We start from the raw sequence: 16,231 nt of genomic DNA on the forward strand, positions 1-16,231 counted from the left end.
TTCAAAATTGTGGAAATTATCATTTTCTCAACATCGATTAAGTACATAACTACAAAAAAAATCTAAGAAAACGTAAATCGTTGCCGGTTTTAGAGTAATTATAGAAACTCAATATTCTTGTCGCATCCCCTTTATTCCAGATAATTCCTACATCATATTTTCTCAACACTTTTGGCTTTTAGAAGTTGAAGGAGATTTTTTTTAAACGGAGAACTTTGCGTTACAAGAGACTTTGATTGAGCCGTTCCTGAGCTCGTGTCGCGCGATTGGTGCGTCGACGGGGCACGCGGGTGATTTCGACCGCTCGATCATCTCCGTGTACCCTACCACCGCAAGTGCCCCTCCCATCGGGGGCGATTCTCGGATCCACGGTGGTGGTCGGTCAGTCGACGTTCATAAATGGTGACGTAAAGTTACAGCTCGTAGCGAGCTGGCGATTCGTGGTACGTGGTAACGGCCTGTCAGTGAATCTCGGACGGAGATGGGAACGCAAAAGCCCGGAGAATGGGCGAACTTGGTGCTCGCACGTTTCGAGGATCAGGTGCGCGAATGGTGATGCTTCGAGAAGCGATGGTCTTCCTCTGTCCTTGCCTGTTTCCTGGCTATCGAGCTCGCCCTCTCCTTCCCTCTCGGTCTATCTTTCTCTCTCGCTCTCTCTTTCTCCTCGCTACCCTCTTCCGGTGTGGCCACCTCCTCTAATGTCACATCCACGGTGTTAGCTCCGACTCCTCGTGCGTCTTCCTCTTGGATTCTACTTGGAGTACAGTCTCAGGGAATGCCCAACGAGTGCTCGTGCACCTCTCTCTTTCCTCTCGTCGAGTATCGAATTTCGAGTTCTCTCGGTGCGTAGGGTAGATTCCGCGCTGGTGATCGAGCGGTACTACAAGTTTATGGATCAACGATTGCAAGGACGATGCTCGTGCGGGTGCGACCTACGACAGCCGGTTGCATCGTCGTGGACAGCGTCACCGTTCTGCAGAACGCGTAGAATCTCAACTTGGAAATTGCTCTCGCGAATGCATGAGAATATACGATACTTCAGGCACACATACAGCATAAAAAATGTATAATTCATTCAAGGTCTTGATGAGTCGACCTGGTGCTCGTTCCGAGAAACTGTAATAAATGCAACAGCTAAATTAGGATATTTCCCACAAATGTGCGAAGAACGCACAACACACTGCGTGCGATTATGTTTTCGTATACTAGACTTCGGAAGCGACTTTGAAGGCTTCACTCCCTTCACCTTCATTGTACCTTCATTATCAACTGATTTGGACTAATTTTTTGAACACCGTTCACAGAGTTCATGAACTGAATGAGCTTCGAACCTCGAGTGTGCGAGTCGCTTTCTTAGAAAAATGAGGCACTTGTAACTACATTAGACGGGGGTGCGTTTCGGGTGCGTATCGACAGAGTGGACGACCACCGAGAATGAGATATCGTTCCTTCCCTCGTTCATTCATGAAAAGATGCATTCTTGCAAAGATGGCCCATTCTCCCCCAACTCCTCTCATGTGGTGTAACCTTCACCCCCTCCGCCCCCAGCAGTCAAGCTGGCCGTGTGAGAGCAGCTCAATCAAGGTGTATATACAGTAACGTATCTATTGGGGGATGCGAAGTGTAAATATCGGTACTCGAGCGATTCGCCGGCCTCCTCGCGGGCCTTCGTTATTCCGTATTCCACTTATTGTTCGTGCAATCGATCGGTATTGACCGAGTCTGGTTCCCAATCCCGCATTCGCGCGTTGCGCTTTGCTCACGGATATCCATGAATGAAACTCGCATTCCCTTCACGCACGGCTTATCGTACTATCCGTCGCCCGGTGGCCGGTGCTATTCCGATGCCGTCATGGGTAACAAAAGCAAATCAAATCGACATCGATTGCATTATACGTCGCACCAGAGCGTAAATAGTTGTTTGCCTGGTATCGAGGCGACTTGTCACCGCTATTTTGACATTAACGCGCTCGCCGTTAATGCCTCCGTACACTTGCCCTTCCTACCTTACGCAATGCGATAATTACCGTCCCTTCAAGAAATGAATGGGTTCGTCCAACGAGGACGATCGTTCATACGCGCTTATTTCATTATCCGTAATGTTGCATGTTCATCTTCAAGATCGTCTATCTGTTTGAATGCAGCTGCCGTGTCGTTCCGGTCTCGAAAGTCCTCACTCTCAGGTGAACGGCAAGAGGAGCAAGAAATGCTTGATAGAGATCTCGCGCTACCGTTTCTCCCTCGTTATATCCGGCCTCACGAAGATACTGCAGCGCGTCAATGAGCTGACACCGAGCACAAGTGGCCAGCGGCCGTTCCACACCATGGATCAAGATCGACAAGAGTCCATCATTATTGTTCTGGAAACACTGGAAAAGTGCCTGGCGAACACACCGAAGGATACAACGAAATTCGAGGAAGCTATGAACGTAAAATTGCTGCTTCGGGAAATATGCCAGTTCATAGGTGAGCGTGATAACTTATTAGACTACGATTGCAAAAATACTAAACGTGTTCAATTCGATTGTTAAACAATTAAATAATTGTAATTGTTTTCAGGCATACCGTACGACAATCCGCAGACTAAAATGATCAAAGATCTGGCGAGCAAGGTGCTGTTCGCCCTGAGCCTAAATTTCTTCAATGCGGTCTTCAATCGGATATCGGCCAGGCTTCAGGAACTCTCCAACAGCGGCGATGAGAATCCGGATTGCAGTGACATCGAGTTGATGCAGTACATCAATGTTGATGTGCACAGGCTGATCAGGCTGCTGAATGGTGAATATTAAGTGGTGCGATTGTATAAAGCGATGTATAATATTACCTAATACTACTCACTGTTGAAATAGTACTATTGTTAATAGCAACTCACGATACAATTGTTCGTTGTTGCAGAAACGATACAGAAAGTCCGGCAACTGAAGAAATCGGCGCACCTCGTTCTCATGAACTCTCTGGAGAAGGCGATCTGGAATTGGATGGACACCTATCCCCAGGAGTTTGCCGATCTGCAAAAGCAACCCAACGAAGATCTCAGCAAGCTGTGCGAGGAGCTGTTCGATTTTCTCGACACGTTCGTCGATAAAAAGAGTCGCGCCGCGGTGGTGTGGCCGTTGCAGATGATGCTGCTGGTACTCTCGCCCAAGGTGCTGAACGAGATCGTGAACGCCGACACCGGGCCGCCTGGTTCGCCACGTTACTCCAAGAAGAAACATTTCATCGACAGCGTGAAGCGAAGTCTAATGCACGGCAGCTCTTCCAGTAGACAGCTGACCGAGGCCGCGGTGGTCACGTGCGTCAAACTTACCAAAGCGGCCACGTACATCAGCAACACGGAATCCAACAGCAGTGTAGTTTTAATTTTGGTGCGGCAGGTGCAGGATGATCTGATGACACTGCTCTTCAATCCATCGAAACCATCCTCCCGTGGGCAGAGTTACAATGCACAAGAGGTCGATCTGATGATTGACTTTTTTGTCAGCTGCTTCCGTATCAATCCGCACAACAACGAAATTTTCAAGTTCTGTCTGAATGTCAACTACCCGTCGATATACCAGTTCGTTCTGGTCAGCTCGTTGTACAAGCAAGTGTCGAAATTATTTTTCTTTCGAAAGTCGTACGAATCATATCGGTGGGAGTCTGATATCGATTCCAATGCCATATTTCAGAATCTTTACGGAGGCGAGATTGTCGTGGTGGCCGGAGATCAGCCTCGTAAATTCATACGGCACGGAGCTCAGGAACATGTTCACCGACACCCTGAACAAAGTGACGCAGAGCTACATATGGTATACGCCTCTACGCATGATTCACAACTTTGCGCTCAAACCTAAAGAGGAGATGGCCAACGCGAAGAACTTGTTGCTGGTGATGGTGCGACTCATTCACGTGGATCCCATGTTGATGTTGCACGTATGTTGCTTGCAGATCAATATTAAATAATTATCGCGAGTAAACGATTTGTGTGTGTGTGTGTGTGTGGATTGCGTATCAGAAACGAAAGATTGAGAGAAAATTATGTGAGAAGTAATTGCACATTTTCAATTTAAATTGAATACGTACGTAAACGTTACATGTATAAAGTGCCCAGGAGCTGCATTAATTTAGCACTTTACAGAGTTACGGCACAGCTGGTCATGAGATGCAAAAGTCCACGTTAGAGCTGATTAATGGACTCGTCTCATTAGTCCATCAGCCCACGATGCCGGACATTGCCCACGAGGCGATGGAGGCTTTGTTGGTGCTGCATCACCCGGACAAAGTCAAAGCGTGGAATCCGGAAGCACCACTGGTCACTTTCTGGGACGTTAGCTCGCAAGTTGTCTTCTCGATCTCGCAGAAATTGATTCAACATCAGATTTTCAACTACACGACCATACTTAAGTGGCTTCGCAAGATATTGAGCTGCAGAAATGCCTTTCTTTTTCAATATAAAGATTACGCGAATTTGGACAGTCAAATCGCGATTAGTAAAGAAGCTCATATTAAACTTGAGGTACTATTTGATATATTTAAATTATTATAAAATTATGTCTGTGTTAATTGCAATTAAAATTCGTGAAATTTAATGCAGGTCGTGTGCTTGATATATCTATGGAGTATAGACATGGAAGCTGTTTTAGTATCCCTGTCTTGCTTTGCGCTACTGTGCGAAGAGGCTGAAATTCTTTGTGGCAGCGACGAGGTAGCAGTGACTTCCCTGCTTCCAAATTATCAGTTGTATTTAGAATTGGCGCAGGCTTCAAACGTGTTGATCTCCGGTGAGTTCGACTCCTTCAAATCAATTCTTTAACTTTACTAAATGCAAAACCTATGATTTTACAAAAACACTCAGAGGTAGAAAAAGATTCTGTTCTTCCGGAAAAGATCATTATAAGAATCGTTAAATCCATTTCTTTATATTTTAATTAATAAAATTCTTATTCGTCTGTAGTAGAGTATTAAAGATCTTGTTATCGTAACAGCCCACGGGGAGAGTAAGCTATGTTATCAGGAGTATAATCAGGGTGAGTCTCTTTCTTTACTTCATCTTATGGTCATATCGTATCGTTTGTTTTCTTTTTTTTGCTGTTCTCTTCTTTCTTCTTCCTCAATAAATTTGCTTGATATTTGCATTTCAGGACGTGCCGTGTTGCAAAAGAGAATATTGTCCTTACTGAGAAAGATAGAACATTGCGTGAACGGTATACTGCCTGTGCGTATACTGCTGCTTATTGCTTGCTCTTAAATGTTTTTTCTTGTATCTAATACAGCGTCGTATGTAAAATAGGCTTGGGAAGAGACATTTAGGAATTGGGAAGCAGTCTCGCGGCAGCTGTCCAATTATCCCAAAACCAAAACCGAGGACGCACAAGTGGAGTCGTTTTGCCGTAGTACTGGAAAGAGGAAAGCGGCGCATCAGAATTCGGAGCACGAAGTGGAAGAACAAATTAACGAGTGGGCGAACATGACAGGGTTTCTTTGTTCCTTGGGCGGAGTATGCCTGCAGCGCCGTTCGCCCAACAGACCACCGTGCAGCGTGCCCTTCAATCCCGAGCCTAAAAAGGGTTCGGCGAAGCAGCAAGAGTCTGTCTCAGGTTTAACGAACGCCAGCCAAGAAATGCAATATTGCCCGGTAACGCAGTTTGTGTTCAATCTGTTACGATTGTTGATTTGCAATAATGAGAAACTAGGCAATCAAATTCAAAAACACGTGAAGGAGTTGGTGGGGCACGAGATGAGCCCTGCCTTGTATCCGATACTGTTCGATCAGATTAAAAACATCGTGGAGAAGTTCTTCGATCCCCGCGGAGTGGTGATATCGGACTCGAACACGCAGTTCATCGAACACAGCATATTTATCATGAAGAACATCCTCGACTCGAAGACGGATCAGCCGTCGGAATATCTCGGTATGACCAGCATCGAAGGAGTGATGCTGGCGATCGTCAGATATATCAGGCATTTGGACATGACGGTGCACTCGATCTGTATTAAAATCAAATTGTGTCAGCTGGTTGAGGCGATGATGAAGAGACGAGACGACCTAGCGTTCAGGCAAGAGTTGAAATTTCGCAACAAATTGGTCGAATATTTAACCGAGTGGGCAATGTGTACAGCTGGTAAAGAGAATCTCTCAAGAATTTCCAACGATATTATAGCTTACATTGGGTAACGAATGTTTCACACTACTTTACACGTTTAAGTTAATAAAATTCGAAATGAAAAATTGCAATCATCGAATACGTTATTGCAGGGATCTAGATCAAGCGTGCATGGAGGCAGTAGAAGCGCTGTTGCGCGGACTTCCTCTTCAGCCTGAGGATTCCGATCGTGCCGACTTGATGGAAGCGAAATCCGAGCTGTTCTCGAAATATTTCACGCTCTTTTTGAAATTCATAGATCACTGTAAAGAAGTGCCGTCGTCTGAGAACACGGATGACGTGTCTAGGCAATCGTCTAGTTTAGCGACTAACAAGTTAGCTACCTTGCGCAACACTACCATTCAAGCCATGAGCAATCTGCTCAGTGCGAATGTAGACAGCGGTTTGAGGCACTCGATACGTACGTAAGAATATCAATTGTTCCATGTGCTTGCAATTTTAATTGTTTCCACAATTATTAATAAATATTAATTAGCTTATTATTGATCGAAATTTTTTTTTATTTAGATTTAGGATACAATGCGGATCTCCAGACGCGAACCGCGTTTATGGAAGTGCTGACGAAGATCCTTCAACAAGGAACGGAATTCGATACCCTAGCCGAGACTGCCTTAGCGGATAGATACGAGCAATTAGTTCAACTTGTTACGATGATTAGCGATAAGGGCGAGTTACCTATCGCCATGGCGCTGGCCAATGTAATAACGTCGAATCAAATGGACGAGCTGGCTCGTGTTTTTGTAACACTGTTCGATGCGAAGCATTTGTTGTCGCCCCTCTTGTGGAATATGCTGTATCGAGAAGTTGAGCTAACTGATTGCATACAAACCCTTTTTCGTGGCAATACTCTGGGAAGCAAAATCATGTCCTTTTGCTATAAAATTTATGGCGCCAGCTACTTGCAAAACCTGCTCGAGCCTCTCATTGAGCCGTTGCTGGACGAGCCAACGATTAGTTTCGAAGTAGATAGCGCGAGGATTGATCCTAGCGAAAATATCGAGCAAAACGGCAGCAAATTGATCTTGTTAACGCAAGAGGTGTTTGACGCCATAATTTCGTCAGCTGATAAGTGAGTCATTTACTGTAATTTGCGCAAAACCTGCTTATAGTATATAAGCTTAAAATTCAAACTCTTTGTCCTATTTCAGATTTCCACCGCAGCTGCGTTCGATGTGTCATTGCTTGTATCAAGTGTTGTGCAAACGATTTCCGCAATCCCCGCAGAACAACATTGTAGCCGTAGGAACAGTGATATTCCTGCGTTTCATCAACCCGGCGATTGTCTCGCCCCAGGAAATGGGTATCGTGAACAAACAAGTACCATATCAGGTCAAGCGGGGTCTCATGCTCATGTCGAAAATACTACAGAACATTGCCAATCACGTAGAGTTCAGCAAGGAGCAGCACATGTTACCCTTCAACGACTTTGTGAGAAGTCACTTCGAGATCGGCCGGCGATTCATCATACAAATAGCATCGGATTGCGAAACGCTCGACCAAACCAGCCATCCTCTGTCGTTCGTTTCGGACGCCAATGTCTTGGCTTTGCACAGGCTGTTATGGAATCATCAGGAAAAAATCGGGGACTACCTCAGTAGCAGCAGAGACCATAAAGCTGTCGGGAGAAGACCTTTCGATAAAATGGCTACGTTGCTAGCGCACCTTGGCCCACCCAAGTACAAGCCAGTGGATTCTCAGTGAGTTATCGCATTCACATTTCCTTGTCGTGTAACTAAAAAATTAAGGCTATATTTTAATTCCAGCTCATTCTTCTCGTCTTCTTTCATTCGCATGTCACGATGGGCGAACAAGGAAATGTCGTCGACCAATTTCGAGGATATCATGATGAAGCACAATATGCACGAGAGAGAAGAATTTAAAAATATACAGACTATGAATATTTTTTATCAAGCAGGCACGAGCAAGCAAGGCTATCCAGTATTCTATTACATTGCACGAAGGTTCAGGTATCAAAAGTTCTATTTTCCATACTCTCTATTTATCATTTCTTGACAAATTCGACAAATTAAAATGATATATACTTTTCGGTTTTCAGATTCAACGAAACAGATGGCGATATGCTAATCTATCATGTAATTCTCACTTTAAAGCCCTTTTTCTATTCTTCCTACGACGTAGTGATCGATCTCACCCATGCACGTTCGGATAATCAGTTTAAAACGGAACTCTTGCAAAAGTGGTTTTACGTTCTGCCGAAGGCGGCCTACGATAATCTGCACGCGGTATACATCTATAATTGTAATAGTTGGGCACGCGAATACACAAAGTTCCACGATAGCATCCTGGCGCCGTTGAAAGGTAGTCGAAAAGTCGTGTTCATCGATGGTCAAAGTAAGTTGAACGATGTGATTGACGTTGAGCAACAGAAGTTGCCCGGGACAACGTTATCCCTCGACGAGGACTTGAAGGTTTTCACCGGTGTTTTAAAACTCTCTCATAAAGAGATGAAGGTGTCAGTGAAAGTGGGACTGACGACTTTACAGATAACTTACGCGGACAGGTCAAAAGTGCTGTCGCAGTACGTTCTCCTGAACGATGTGTATTACGCGTCCGAAATAGAGTTCGTTTCTTTACCGGAGGACAGTCAGTTCACGATAAACGTCGCCAACGAAGCCGAACCGCTGGTCTTTGCGCACAACGATTGCGACAGTATCGTGCAAGCTATACGGCACATCAAGAATCGATGGGACTTGCTGAAGTCGGACTCCAAGTCCGTTTACTCGAAGATCAGGCCTAAGGACGTACCCGGCACTCTACTGAACATGGCCTTACTGAATCTCGGGAGCCCAAATCCCAATCTTCGGATCGCTGCGTACAATCATCTGTGCGCTCTCACGGCAACGTTCGGTCTGAAAATAGAGGGCCAGCTCCTGGAGACGTCCGGTATTTGCATACCGTCAAACAACACTATATTCATCAAGCACCTAAGCGAAACTTTGGCGGCGAACGATCCACATCTCACACTTGAATTCCTTAAGGAGTGCATGCAGGGCTTCAAGCACTCGACCATCGAACTGAAGCATTTATGCCTGGAGTACATGACGCCGTGGTTGAACAACCTCGTACGATTTTACAAGCCGCACGATGAAGGCGGCAAACGACAGAAGCAGGTCACGGAAATCCTGGACGACCTGATCACGCTGACTGTCCAGGAAGTTGAGATGTATCCGAGCATACAGGCGAAAATATGGAGCACCATCGGCATGCTGCCCGAACTGATAGACGTTGTTCTCGACATTTTCCTGCAACGAAGCGCGCGATACGGCTTGGGCTCGCAGATGGCTGAAATCATGGCGGACACCGCGGTTGCCCTGGCGTCTGGCAATGTGCAGTTAGTGGCCAAGAAATTGATCAGTAAAGTATGTCGAATAGTGGACAAGACTTGCATGTCGCCAACATCTCTGTTAGAACAGCACATAATGTGGAGCGACATCGCGATTCTGGCAAGGTATCTCCTGATGCTTTCCTTCAACAACTGTCTGGACGTGGGAAAGCACTTGCCGTACATTTTTCACACAGTGACACTGCTTGTGTGCTCCGGCAGCTTGACAATGCGAGCGTCCATTCATTGCTTGGTGATCAACAGTATTCACTCGTTGTGCACGTGTAGCTCGCCTTCGTTCTCTGAAGATACACACAGGATACTACGGATGAGTCTCGAAGAATTCTCATTACCGAAATTTTATTTGCTCTTTGGCATCAGCAAAGTGAAGTCCGCTGCCGATACAGCTTTCTACAAGCATCCAAAGTCTAACGACAAGGACAAGGAGAAAGGCGAGAACGAAACGAAAATGACAAGCGAGAAGTGGCTCAGCAATGAGCGGAACGTGCCGGGAACGCAGGACAGAGAGAAACTTTATTTGACCAGCTTGGAAGTCATAACTGACGCCCTTTTAGAGATCATGGAGACTTGCATGAGAGACATTCCGAATTGCGACTGGTTGAAAACGTGGACTTTGTTAGCGAAAAACTTTGCGTTCTGCCTCAATCCGGCTCTACAACCGAGGGCGCTTATCGTTTTCGGGTGTATCAGTAAGAGCATAACGGATCAAGACATGACGCAGCTACTGAAGATACTGGTGCAAGCACTTGAAAGTTTTAACGACGTTACGCTTTTGGAAGCTATTATTATGTGCTTAACGCGATTGCAGCCTCTTCTGAGACCTGTGAGTCCTCGTTTGAAAATAACTTTAAAGCATGATGGTCGACTTGGTGCTATTAAATAAATTATTTCCTTTTGTTAAGGAATCGCCAATACATAAGTACTTATTCTGGGTTGCCATATCCGTGCTCGAATTAGACGAAGCGTCGCTGTACGCATCCGGTCTGGCTCTTCTTGAGCAGAACTTGCATACGCTCGACTCACAGGGTACTTTTGACGAGAAGGTCTCTATACGTCTCATTTTTCTACGAAACCTAATCAATTTCCAATTATTTCATCGATATGTAAAATAATTATTATTGCTGTCATTTTTAGACATTGGAACACGTGATGATGTCGACGCGCGAACCTCTAGAATGCCAATTTAAACAATTGGATCACGCTGTCGGCTTGTCGTTTAGATCCAACTTCCATTTCGCGTTAGTCGGTCATCTCTTGAAAGGCTACAGGCATCCTACACCGACTACGGTTACCAGAACAGTCAGGGTATTGACTATGCTACTGACGATCGTGGCCAAGCCTTCCAAAAAGGATAAATTCGAAGTGACGCCTGAAAGTGTTCCTTACTTGACCGGTATGTTTATAGAGTAGTTCGAAGCATGCTAATAGCAAGTATTAATTGGAGACTCAAGATCTTAAATGAATCCTATTTTCATATTTATTCCACAGCGTTGGTGGCTGTATCGGAAGAGGTCCGTAACAGGTGTCACGTCCGACATTCCCTCGACAGAAGCTCGCACGATCTATCAGGCAGTGCGGAAATTTTTGATACCTTGCCATCGCGCAGTACTGTGAGTATCTCTCTCATTCGCAATGTTTATAATATAATACGCGAGATTTTAATGAGATTATCATATGTATTTGCTAGGATGTATCTGGAACGTCTAATCCTACGAATAGAAGACAGAAGACTTGGGATCTGCTGGACCAGACAGCGCTCACTCAAGCGAAACAACAAAAACAACAGCAATCTGCACAGGTACAAATTATGCAGTTACATTTATTGCTCGCGCAGCACTTTATTCTTTATCATTACTGTAGAGATAATTCTAACATAGCAATTCTAACGTATGATAGTTCATTTATCCGTGTGGAACTCGATAAGAATGTATCGGTGTTTGTGTTTTCAGAAATTTAATTATTTCTTTCTTTATACAAAATATACTGAACTTGCCTCTATGCTCTGATGCTTTGTTTCTCTCACCGCACAAAGTTTTTGCTAAAACACTTTTTCACTTTTGCAAGCGACATTGTCCTGCTTATCAAGCGTGTCCATTACTTGTGATTTTTCATGTATGTGTTCATATGTACACGCACATGTCCGTGACGCGTACAATATATTGTATCTTGTGTGCATCTATTAAGAATTTCACATCTTTGGTTTATACTGATCACGTCTCTTCTCTCCCTCCCCCCCTCTCTCTCGTAAATTTACTCTATGTATCATATAACACAGCATCTTGTTTGATTCTCTCCTCCATGCATCCCTATTTATTCTCTCGGTATGCGCCCATGCCTGTCTCTGCCTCTCCTGGATTGTGTAAAACACCATGCAACTTGTCACTAACAAGAACGGCCGGCTTTTATTTAAATCGCAGCGATCCTTGAGCGTACCGAGCACGAAGGAAGACAAGTCGACGGACGAACACACGGAACAACAGGTACTTATCATTTCGACGAGACGATTCTTGCGTTCTTCTTTCATTCATCGATTACTCATTGCGCGCTTCTTGGTGTCTTTGGTAATTAGAGAACTGACGTGTTCTTCCTTATCTCGAACACAGACAGATCGTAGCGCTAGGGTGAGCCTGAGCAACGAGAATAATGTTCTACTCGATCCGGAAATGTTAACTGACTTTTCGACGCAAACTCTGGTACTGACTATGTTGGCTACTTTGGTGAAGTATTCCGTCAACGAGAACGAAACGCGAATCCTTTACGAGTACCTGGCAGAAGCAACTACGGTTTTTCCAAAGGTGTTTCCAGTCGTGTAAGTGCAAAACAAGATACATCTCGTTTAGGACATCTAATTTGAGCCACATTAGTGTTTCAAAAGATATTTCTAGGAAGAACATTTCTGTTTTCAAATTTTTCTAAACAGTCAAGTGTTTTCTTGCAGACATAACTTGCTCGATGCAAAGATCAACAGCGTATTGTGTTCCTGTCACGATCAAGCGATACTGAACGCCGTTCAAACCATCATACAGAATATGATAGCCTGCGAAGACGCGAATCAGCAACATCATTTGCAGCATTATTTGCAAAGCTGCGGCTTTCGCGGTCTCTGGAGGTTCGCGGGACCTTATACGAATGTAAGTTTCGCGTTTATTACGTAACCATTCAGGGAGTTTCGGCTTCAAGTATCCATAATGCGATTTATATGTTTACAGTCCAATAGTACACCCGAAAATGCCGAATTGTTCGTGAACTGCCTGGAGGCGATGGTGGAAATGTTGACGGTTCCGGAATGCAACAGCAAAGAGATAGCTGCCGGAAAAGACAAGCGCATGATTTGCAATTGTCAGTCGGATTCTGTCGGATCTGCAAAAGCAAGGCCATCCACCATCAGAATAATCCACGAGCACTCTCGTACGTCATCAGAGATCGACGCTGTCTCCGTTCACGTCGAGTAAGTTTTATCTCGCTTGTATAATTACAGCGTTTGCGCTATCTAGCTTCGTAAAGTGTGTATTTGTGTTGCACAACTTCACGTAACGAGTGGAATAAATATTTCAGTCGTAGCATGGACAGTAAACGAGATGACTCGGTTGATGCGAATCAAACGGAGGACACAAATGATGGTGATGGTGATAGTGGCGATCCGCAACCTTAGCAATTAATTTATAACACTGACAAACAATGCGACAAGAGTGCGCGCAAAGGACGAACTATTCGAAAGTTGCAACGGCAGATGAGGTATGTAAATTTCAAACAATACACGTAATTAATTAACGTAGCGCGAATATGATAAAAATCATATTTTCACCTACTAATCTTTTGCTTTCCTTGCTTTGAATGTAGAACACATACGTTTATCCCGTGTCATTGTTGTAACGTGTCCAGTCAGCTTAGTGCAATGCCGTCCACATCGCGATAACGAGCCTACAGAAATGGAAGTCAACGAAAACTACACTTCTGTAGAATTTTATTTTATCAGCGACATGCTTTGACTCGTTATTTTCAAGCTTCAGAACGTTCGTTTTTGTCAATCGTGCAAAACCCCTTATTTTAGTTTGAGTTTAGTTAGTACAGCAACAAGATTTCAGTATTTACAACGAAAATTTAAAAAGCTCGAATTGCGTATATCGTAAAATATCGGATTTGCAACGCGTGATCTAGGTATACATCACGTGGTTAGCAATCGACGAAAAATAATTTACGGTATGCGTAGTCAGTCTTATAAAGATTCATACCAGCAACGAGTATTCTACGTTCGATATTTTCGCAGCAATGACGCGTTGTTTCAACGATCGACACTATCCAGAATCGCAATACGTACATATAGAATTATTAGAACCCGAATTATTACGCCCGTAGGGGATCAACAAGAGAATACGAAAAATAAAACTTAATAATAAACATCTTCACCATTCTTTTATCGTGAAAGAGTGTTGCGTCATCTATCGCGCGATTTATTTCTGAGCAATCAATTGTAAAATATAAATTACTACATATTAATAGCACTCACCCTCTGTTGATCCCCTGCGGGCTGGAAATATGGTTGCGCAAGGTAACTTCTTACGCAGAAACCGTTGCTCCCTCTTGTCTGCCGTTGCGCGTAAGTTTCAACAATGCAAAGATGATCTGGACCAGCGGCGCCTTTCGTCTTAAGGCGTTAGAAGCCCCAGGGTGAATTATTTGTAGAGTCCTATTAAGCGAAACACCAATATAACTGTATAATGTCTACTACTTGTTAAAGTACAAAGCGAGACCAAGTGTTATTTTCTTTATGTCGTAACGTACGCCGGGACGTTTTAGTAATAAGCGAAAGGGGAAAAGGAGAAGAGCGCGAAGAATGTAAAAATCCGGTAAATCCCGTATTCGTGGGAGGATCGCGTTAAGCTACGCGCGTTGCTTGTATCGCAAGTACTATCCGCGCGTCCTCGTTTATTTCATCATGTCATTTATTTATTTTCATAAATAAATACGTTAATATAGATAAACATACGTAAATAAATAAATACGCGAATGTAACATGTATAAATAATGTAAGTCAAATATAAGATTGAGAATGCGGATCTGCGACGCGAGCGTGAATGCTGTTCTCGTATATGTATATGATTATACGCGGAATGAACAGCGGCTTCTCAACGGCACTAGAGTGCCCATTAGGAATGCGAGAGATACATGGTTTGTACATAGTACGTTATGTGTACGTTTTACAAAAAGAGCTGTATGTACAATCGCTGCGAATTTCTAAGTTGGTTCTATCGTCTGCAATTTTGCAAACGCAGACTGTTGGAACGATGCGTTCGAAACGGGAAAGCGATGGACTGCACGATGCGTTGCTTCCTTATACGTAGGGCTTCTTTCGAGCTTGTACTTAACAAAAAACAATCGATGAATTCGCACTCAAATCAAGCTTCGAGCTTTGATTTCGTTGAACGTCTGTATGCATTAGTCGTGATATTTTGATGTCAGGAGGCTCGAAATAATTTTTTATGATGTTTCTTGTATAAACATGTGTAGCACGCGCGATTTTATACTTGTTAAATTTTTACTAGCGGACTTCCGGCGAGGAAGAAGGTGTGCATATAATGTATCGGCTATTAAATTGATGGTTTATCCAGTATTAAGTAACGATTCGTTGATAATTCGGTGATTTCATTCGCGCAGTTCGCGGAATTGTTAAGTGTATCCGTAGCTGTCGCGTTACTCGCGCGTCTCGTTGTCTTTTACCAAAGCTGTAAATCGTCCCTAGGCTGCGTTAGGTAAGGCGATTAATTAAGTGATCATTATGTATAATTGAGGGGAAATAGGCCGTAATCGTAACAGCTGCTTAAACATGTATGTATATGTACGTATCCGGATATGACGTATCCGTCGTCATCAGCTCGGCATGTTTTATCCTCCGTGTTCTCGCAATACTCGTATTCCTAGAGTGTAATTATACGATTTGTGCGAGTTGTAAATACCAAGTGCTAGCGTGTAAAGATTTTGGTGAGCGTGTACGTACGAATGTCGCGGATGTGTAACGAAAATTACAGGAACGCCCGCACATTTTTGTAGTTTATCAACTACGAATGGAAAAAAAACAAGTTACCGGTCTTTTCAATCCGAAATCCTCATCTTGTGTGTGTGTATGTGTGCGCACTTTGAAACCATACACATACTAAGAATAGACTCCCTACCTTTCCCATGTAGAGAAAATGTACAAACTTTAGAAAGAGACAACATGCTTTGGGTTTCATTCTCATTCAGAAAAAGAGAGAGAGAATGCCGACCCGCAAAGCATGTTATCTCTTTCTAAAGTTTGTCAATTTTTCAGCCGAACGCGCAGTCTATTCTTACTATGCTGTGTTTGAAACACGTGCCAAACACGTTCGCCATCGTCGATATACAATACTTTCTACGATCGATTAAAGTACGGGACGTGCGATATGATATTACGTGCACGTGTGCGAGAGCGAGGAGCACGTACGTGTGTATGTGTATATGCAAGCAGTGCAGTATACATCTATAAGGGATGTCTATGTAGCAGATCGTGATATACGCATAGTTAAATGTACAATACCATAGCTCTGCGGACACTCGATCCGTGCGATCGACGTCGAGCATTATTTTTCTCTCGATCGAATCTCCTCACGAACCGTGATTGTCTGGCCTTTCTACGACCTGCAGAGAGACAATGTTTTATGTAAATATGTCCACGAGATTAAAAACGCTGTTTGTTAAACTACTATCC

At 43.9% G+C, this 16,231-nt stretch overlaps 1 protein-coding gene across 3 annotated transcripts; it reads left to right on the top strand.

The window, feature by feature from the left end:
• Positions 1-91: 91 nt before the first annotated feature.
• On the top strand, positions 92-16,226 carry LOC105276887 (neurofibromin). Of its 3 annotated transcripts, none has more exons than XM_011334874.3 (25): positions 92-541; positions 2,145-2,466; positions 2,560-2,778; positions 2,896-3,583; positions 3,669-3,912; positions 4,118-4,495; positions 4,574-4,760; positions 4,965-5,006; positions 5,121-5,194; positions 5,270-6,150; positions 6,236-6,543; positions 6,651-7,212; positions 7,292-7,840; positions 7,907-8,110; positions 8,200-10,330; positions 10,410-10,550; positions 10,642-10,900; positions 10,996-11,117; positions 11,195-11,305; positions 11,898-11,987; positions 12,111-12,316; positions 12,446-12,638; positions 12,717-12,955; positions 13,063-13,242; positions 13,348-16,226. In XM_011334874.3, exons 1-24 carry the CDS (start codon positions 482-484, stop codon positions 13,157-13,159), a joined length of 8,307 nt encoding a protein of 2,768 aa, XP_011333176.1. In that variant the 5' UTR covers positions 92-481; the 3' UTR covers positions 13,160-13,242; positions 13,348-16,226. The 3 variants fall into 3 exon arrangements, with proteins under 3 accessions (XP_011333176.1, XP_011333177.1, XP_011333178.1); XM_011334875.3 differs by having other exon boundaries at positions 482-541; positions 11,925-11,987; XM_011334876.3 differs by lacking the exon at positions 11,898-11,987 and having other exon boundaries at positions 482-541.
• Positions 16,227-16,231: the final 5 nt, after the last annotated feature.

This window comes from Ooceraea biroi, chromosome 3 (assembly GCF_003672135.1).
Source record: "Ooceraea biroi isolate clonal line C1 chromosome 3, Obir_v5.4, whole genome shotgun sequence".
Taxonomy (NCBI): domain Eukaryota; kingdom Metazoa; phylum Arthropoda; class Insecta; order Hymenoptera; family Formicidae; genus Ooceraea; species Ooceraea biroi.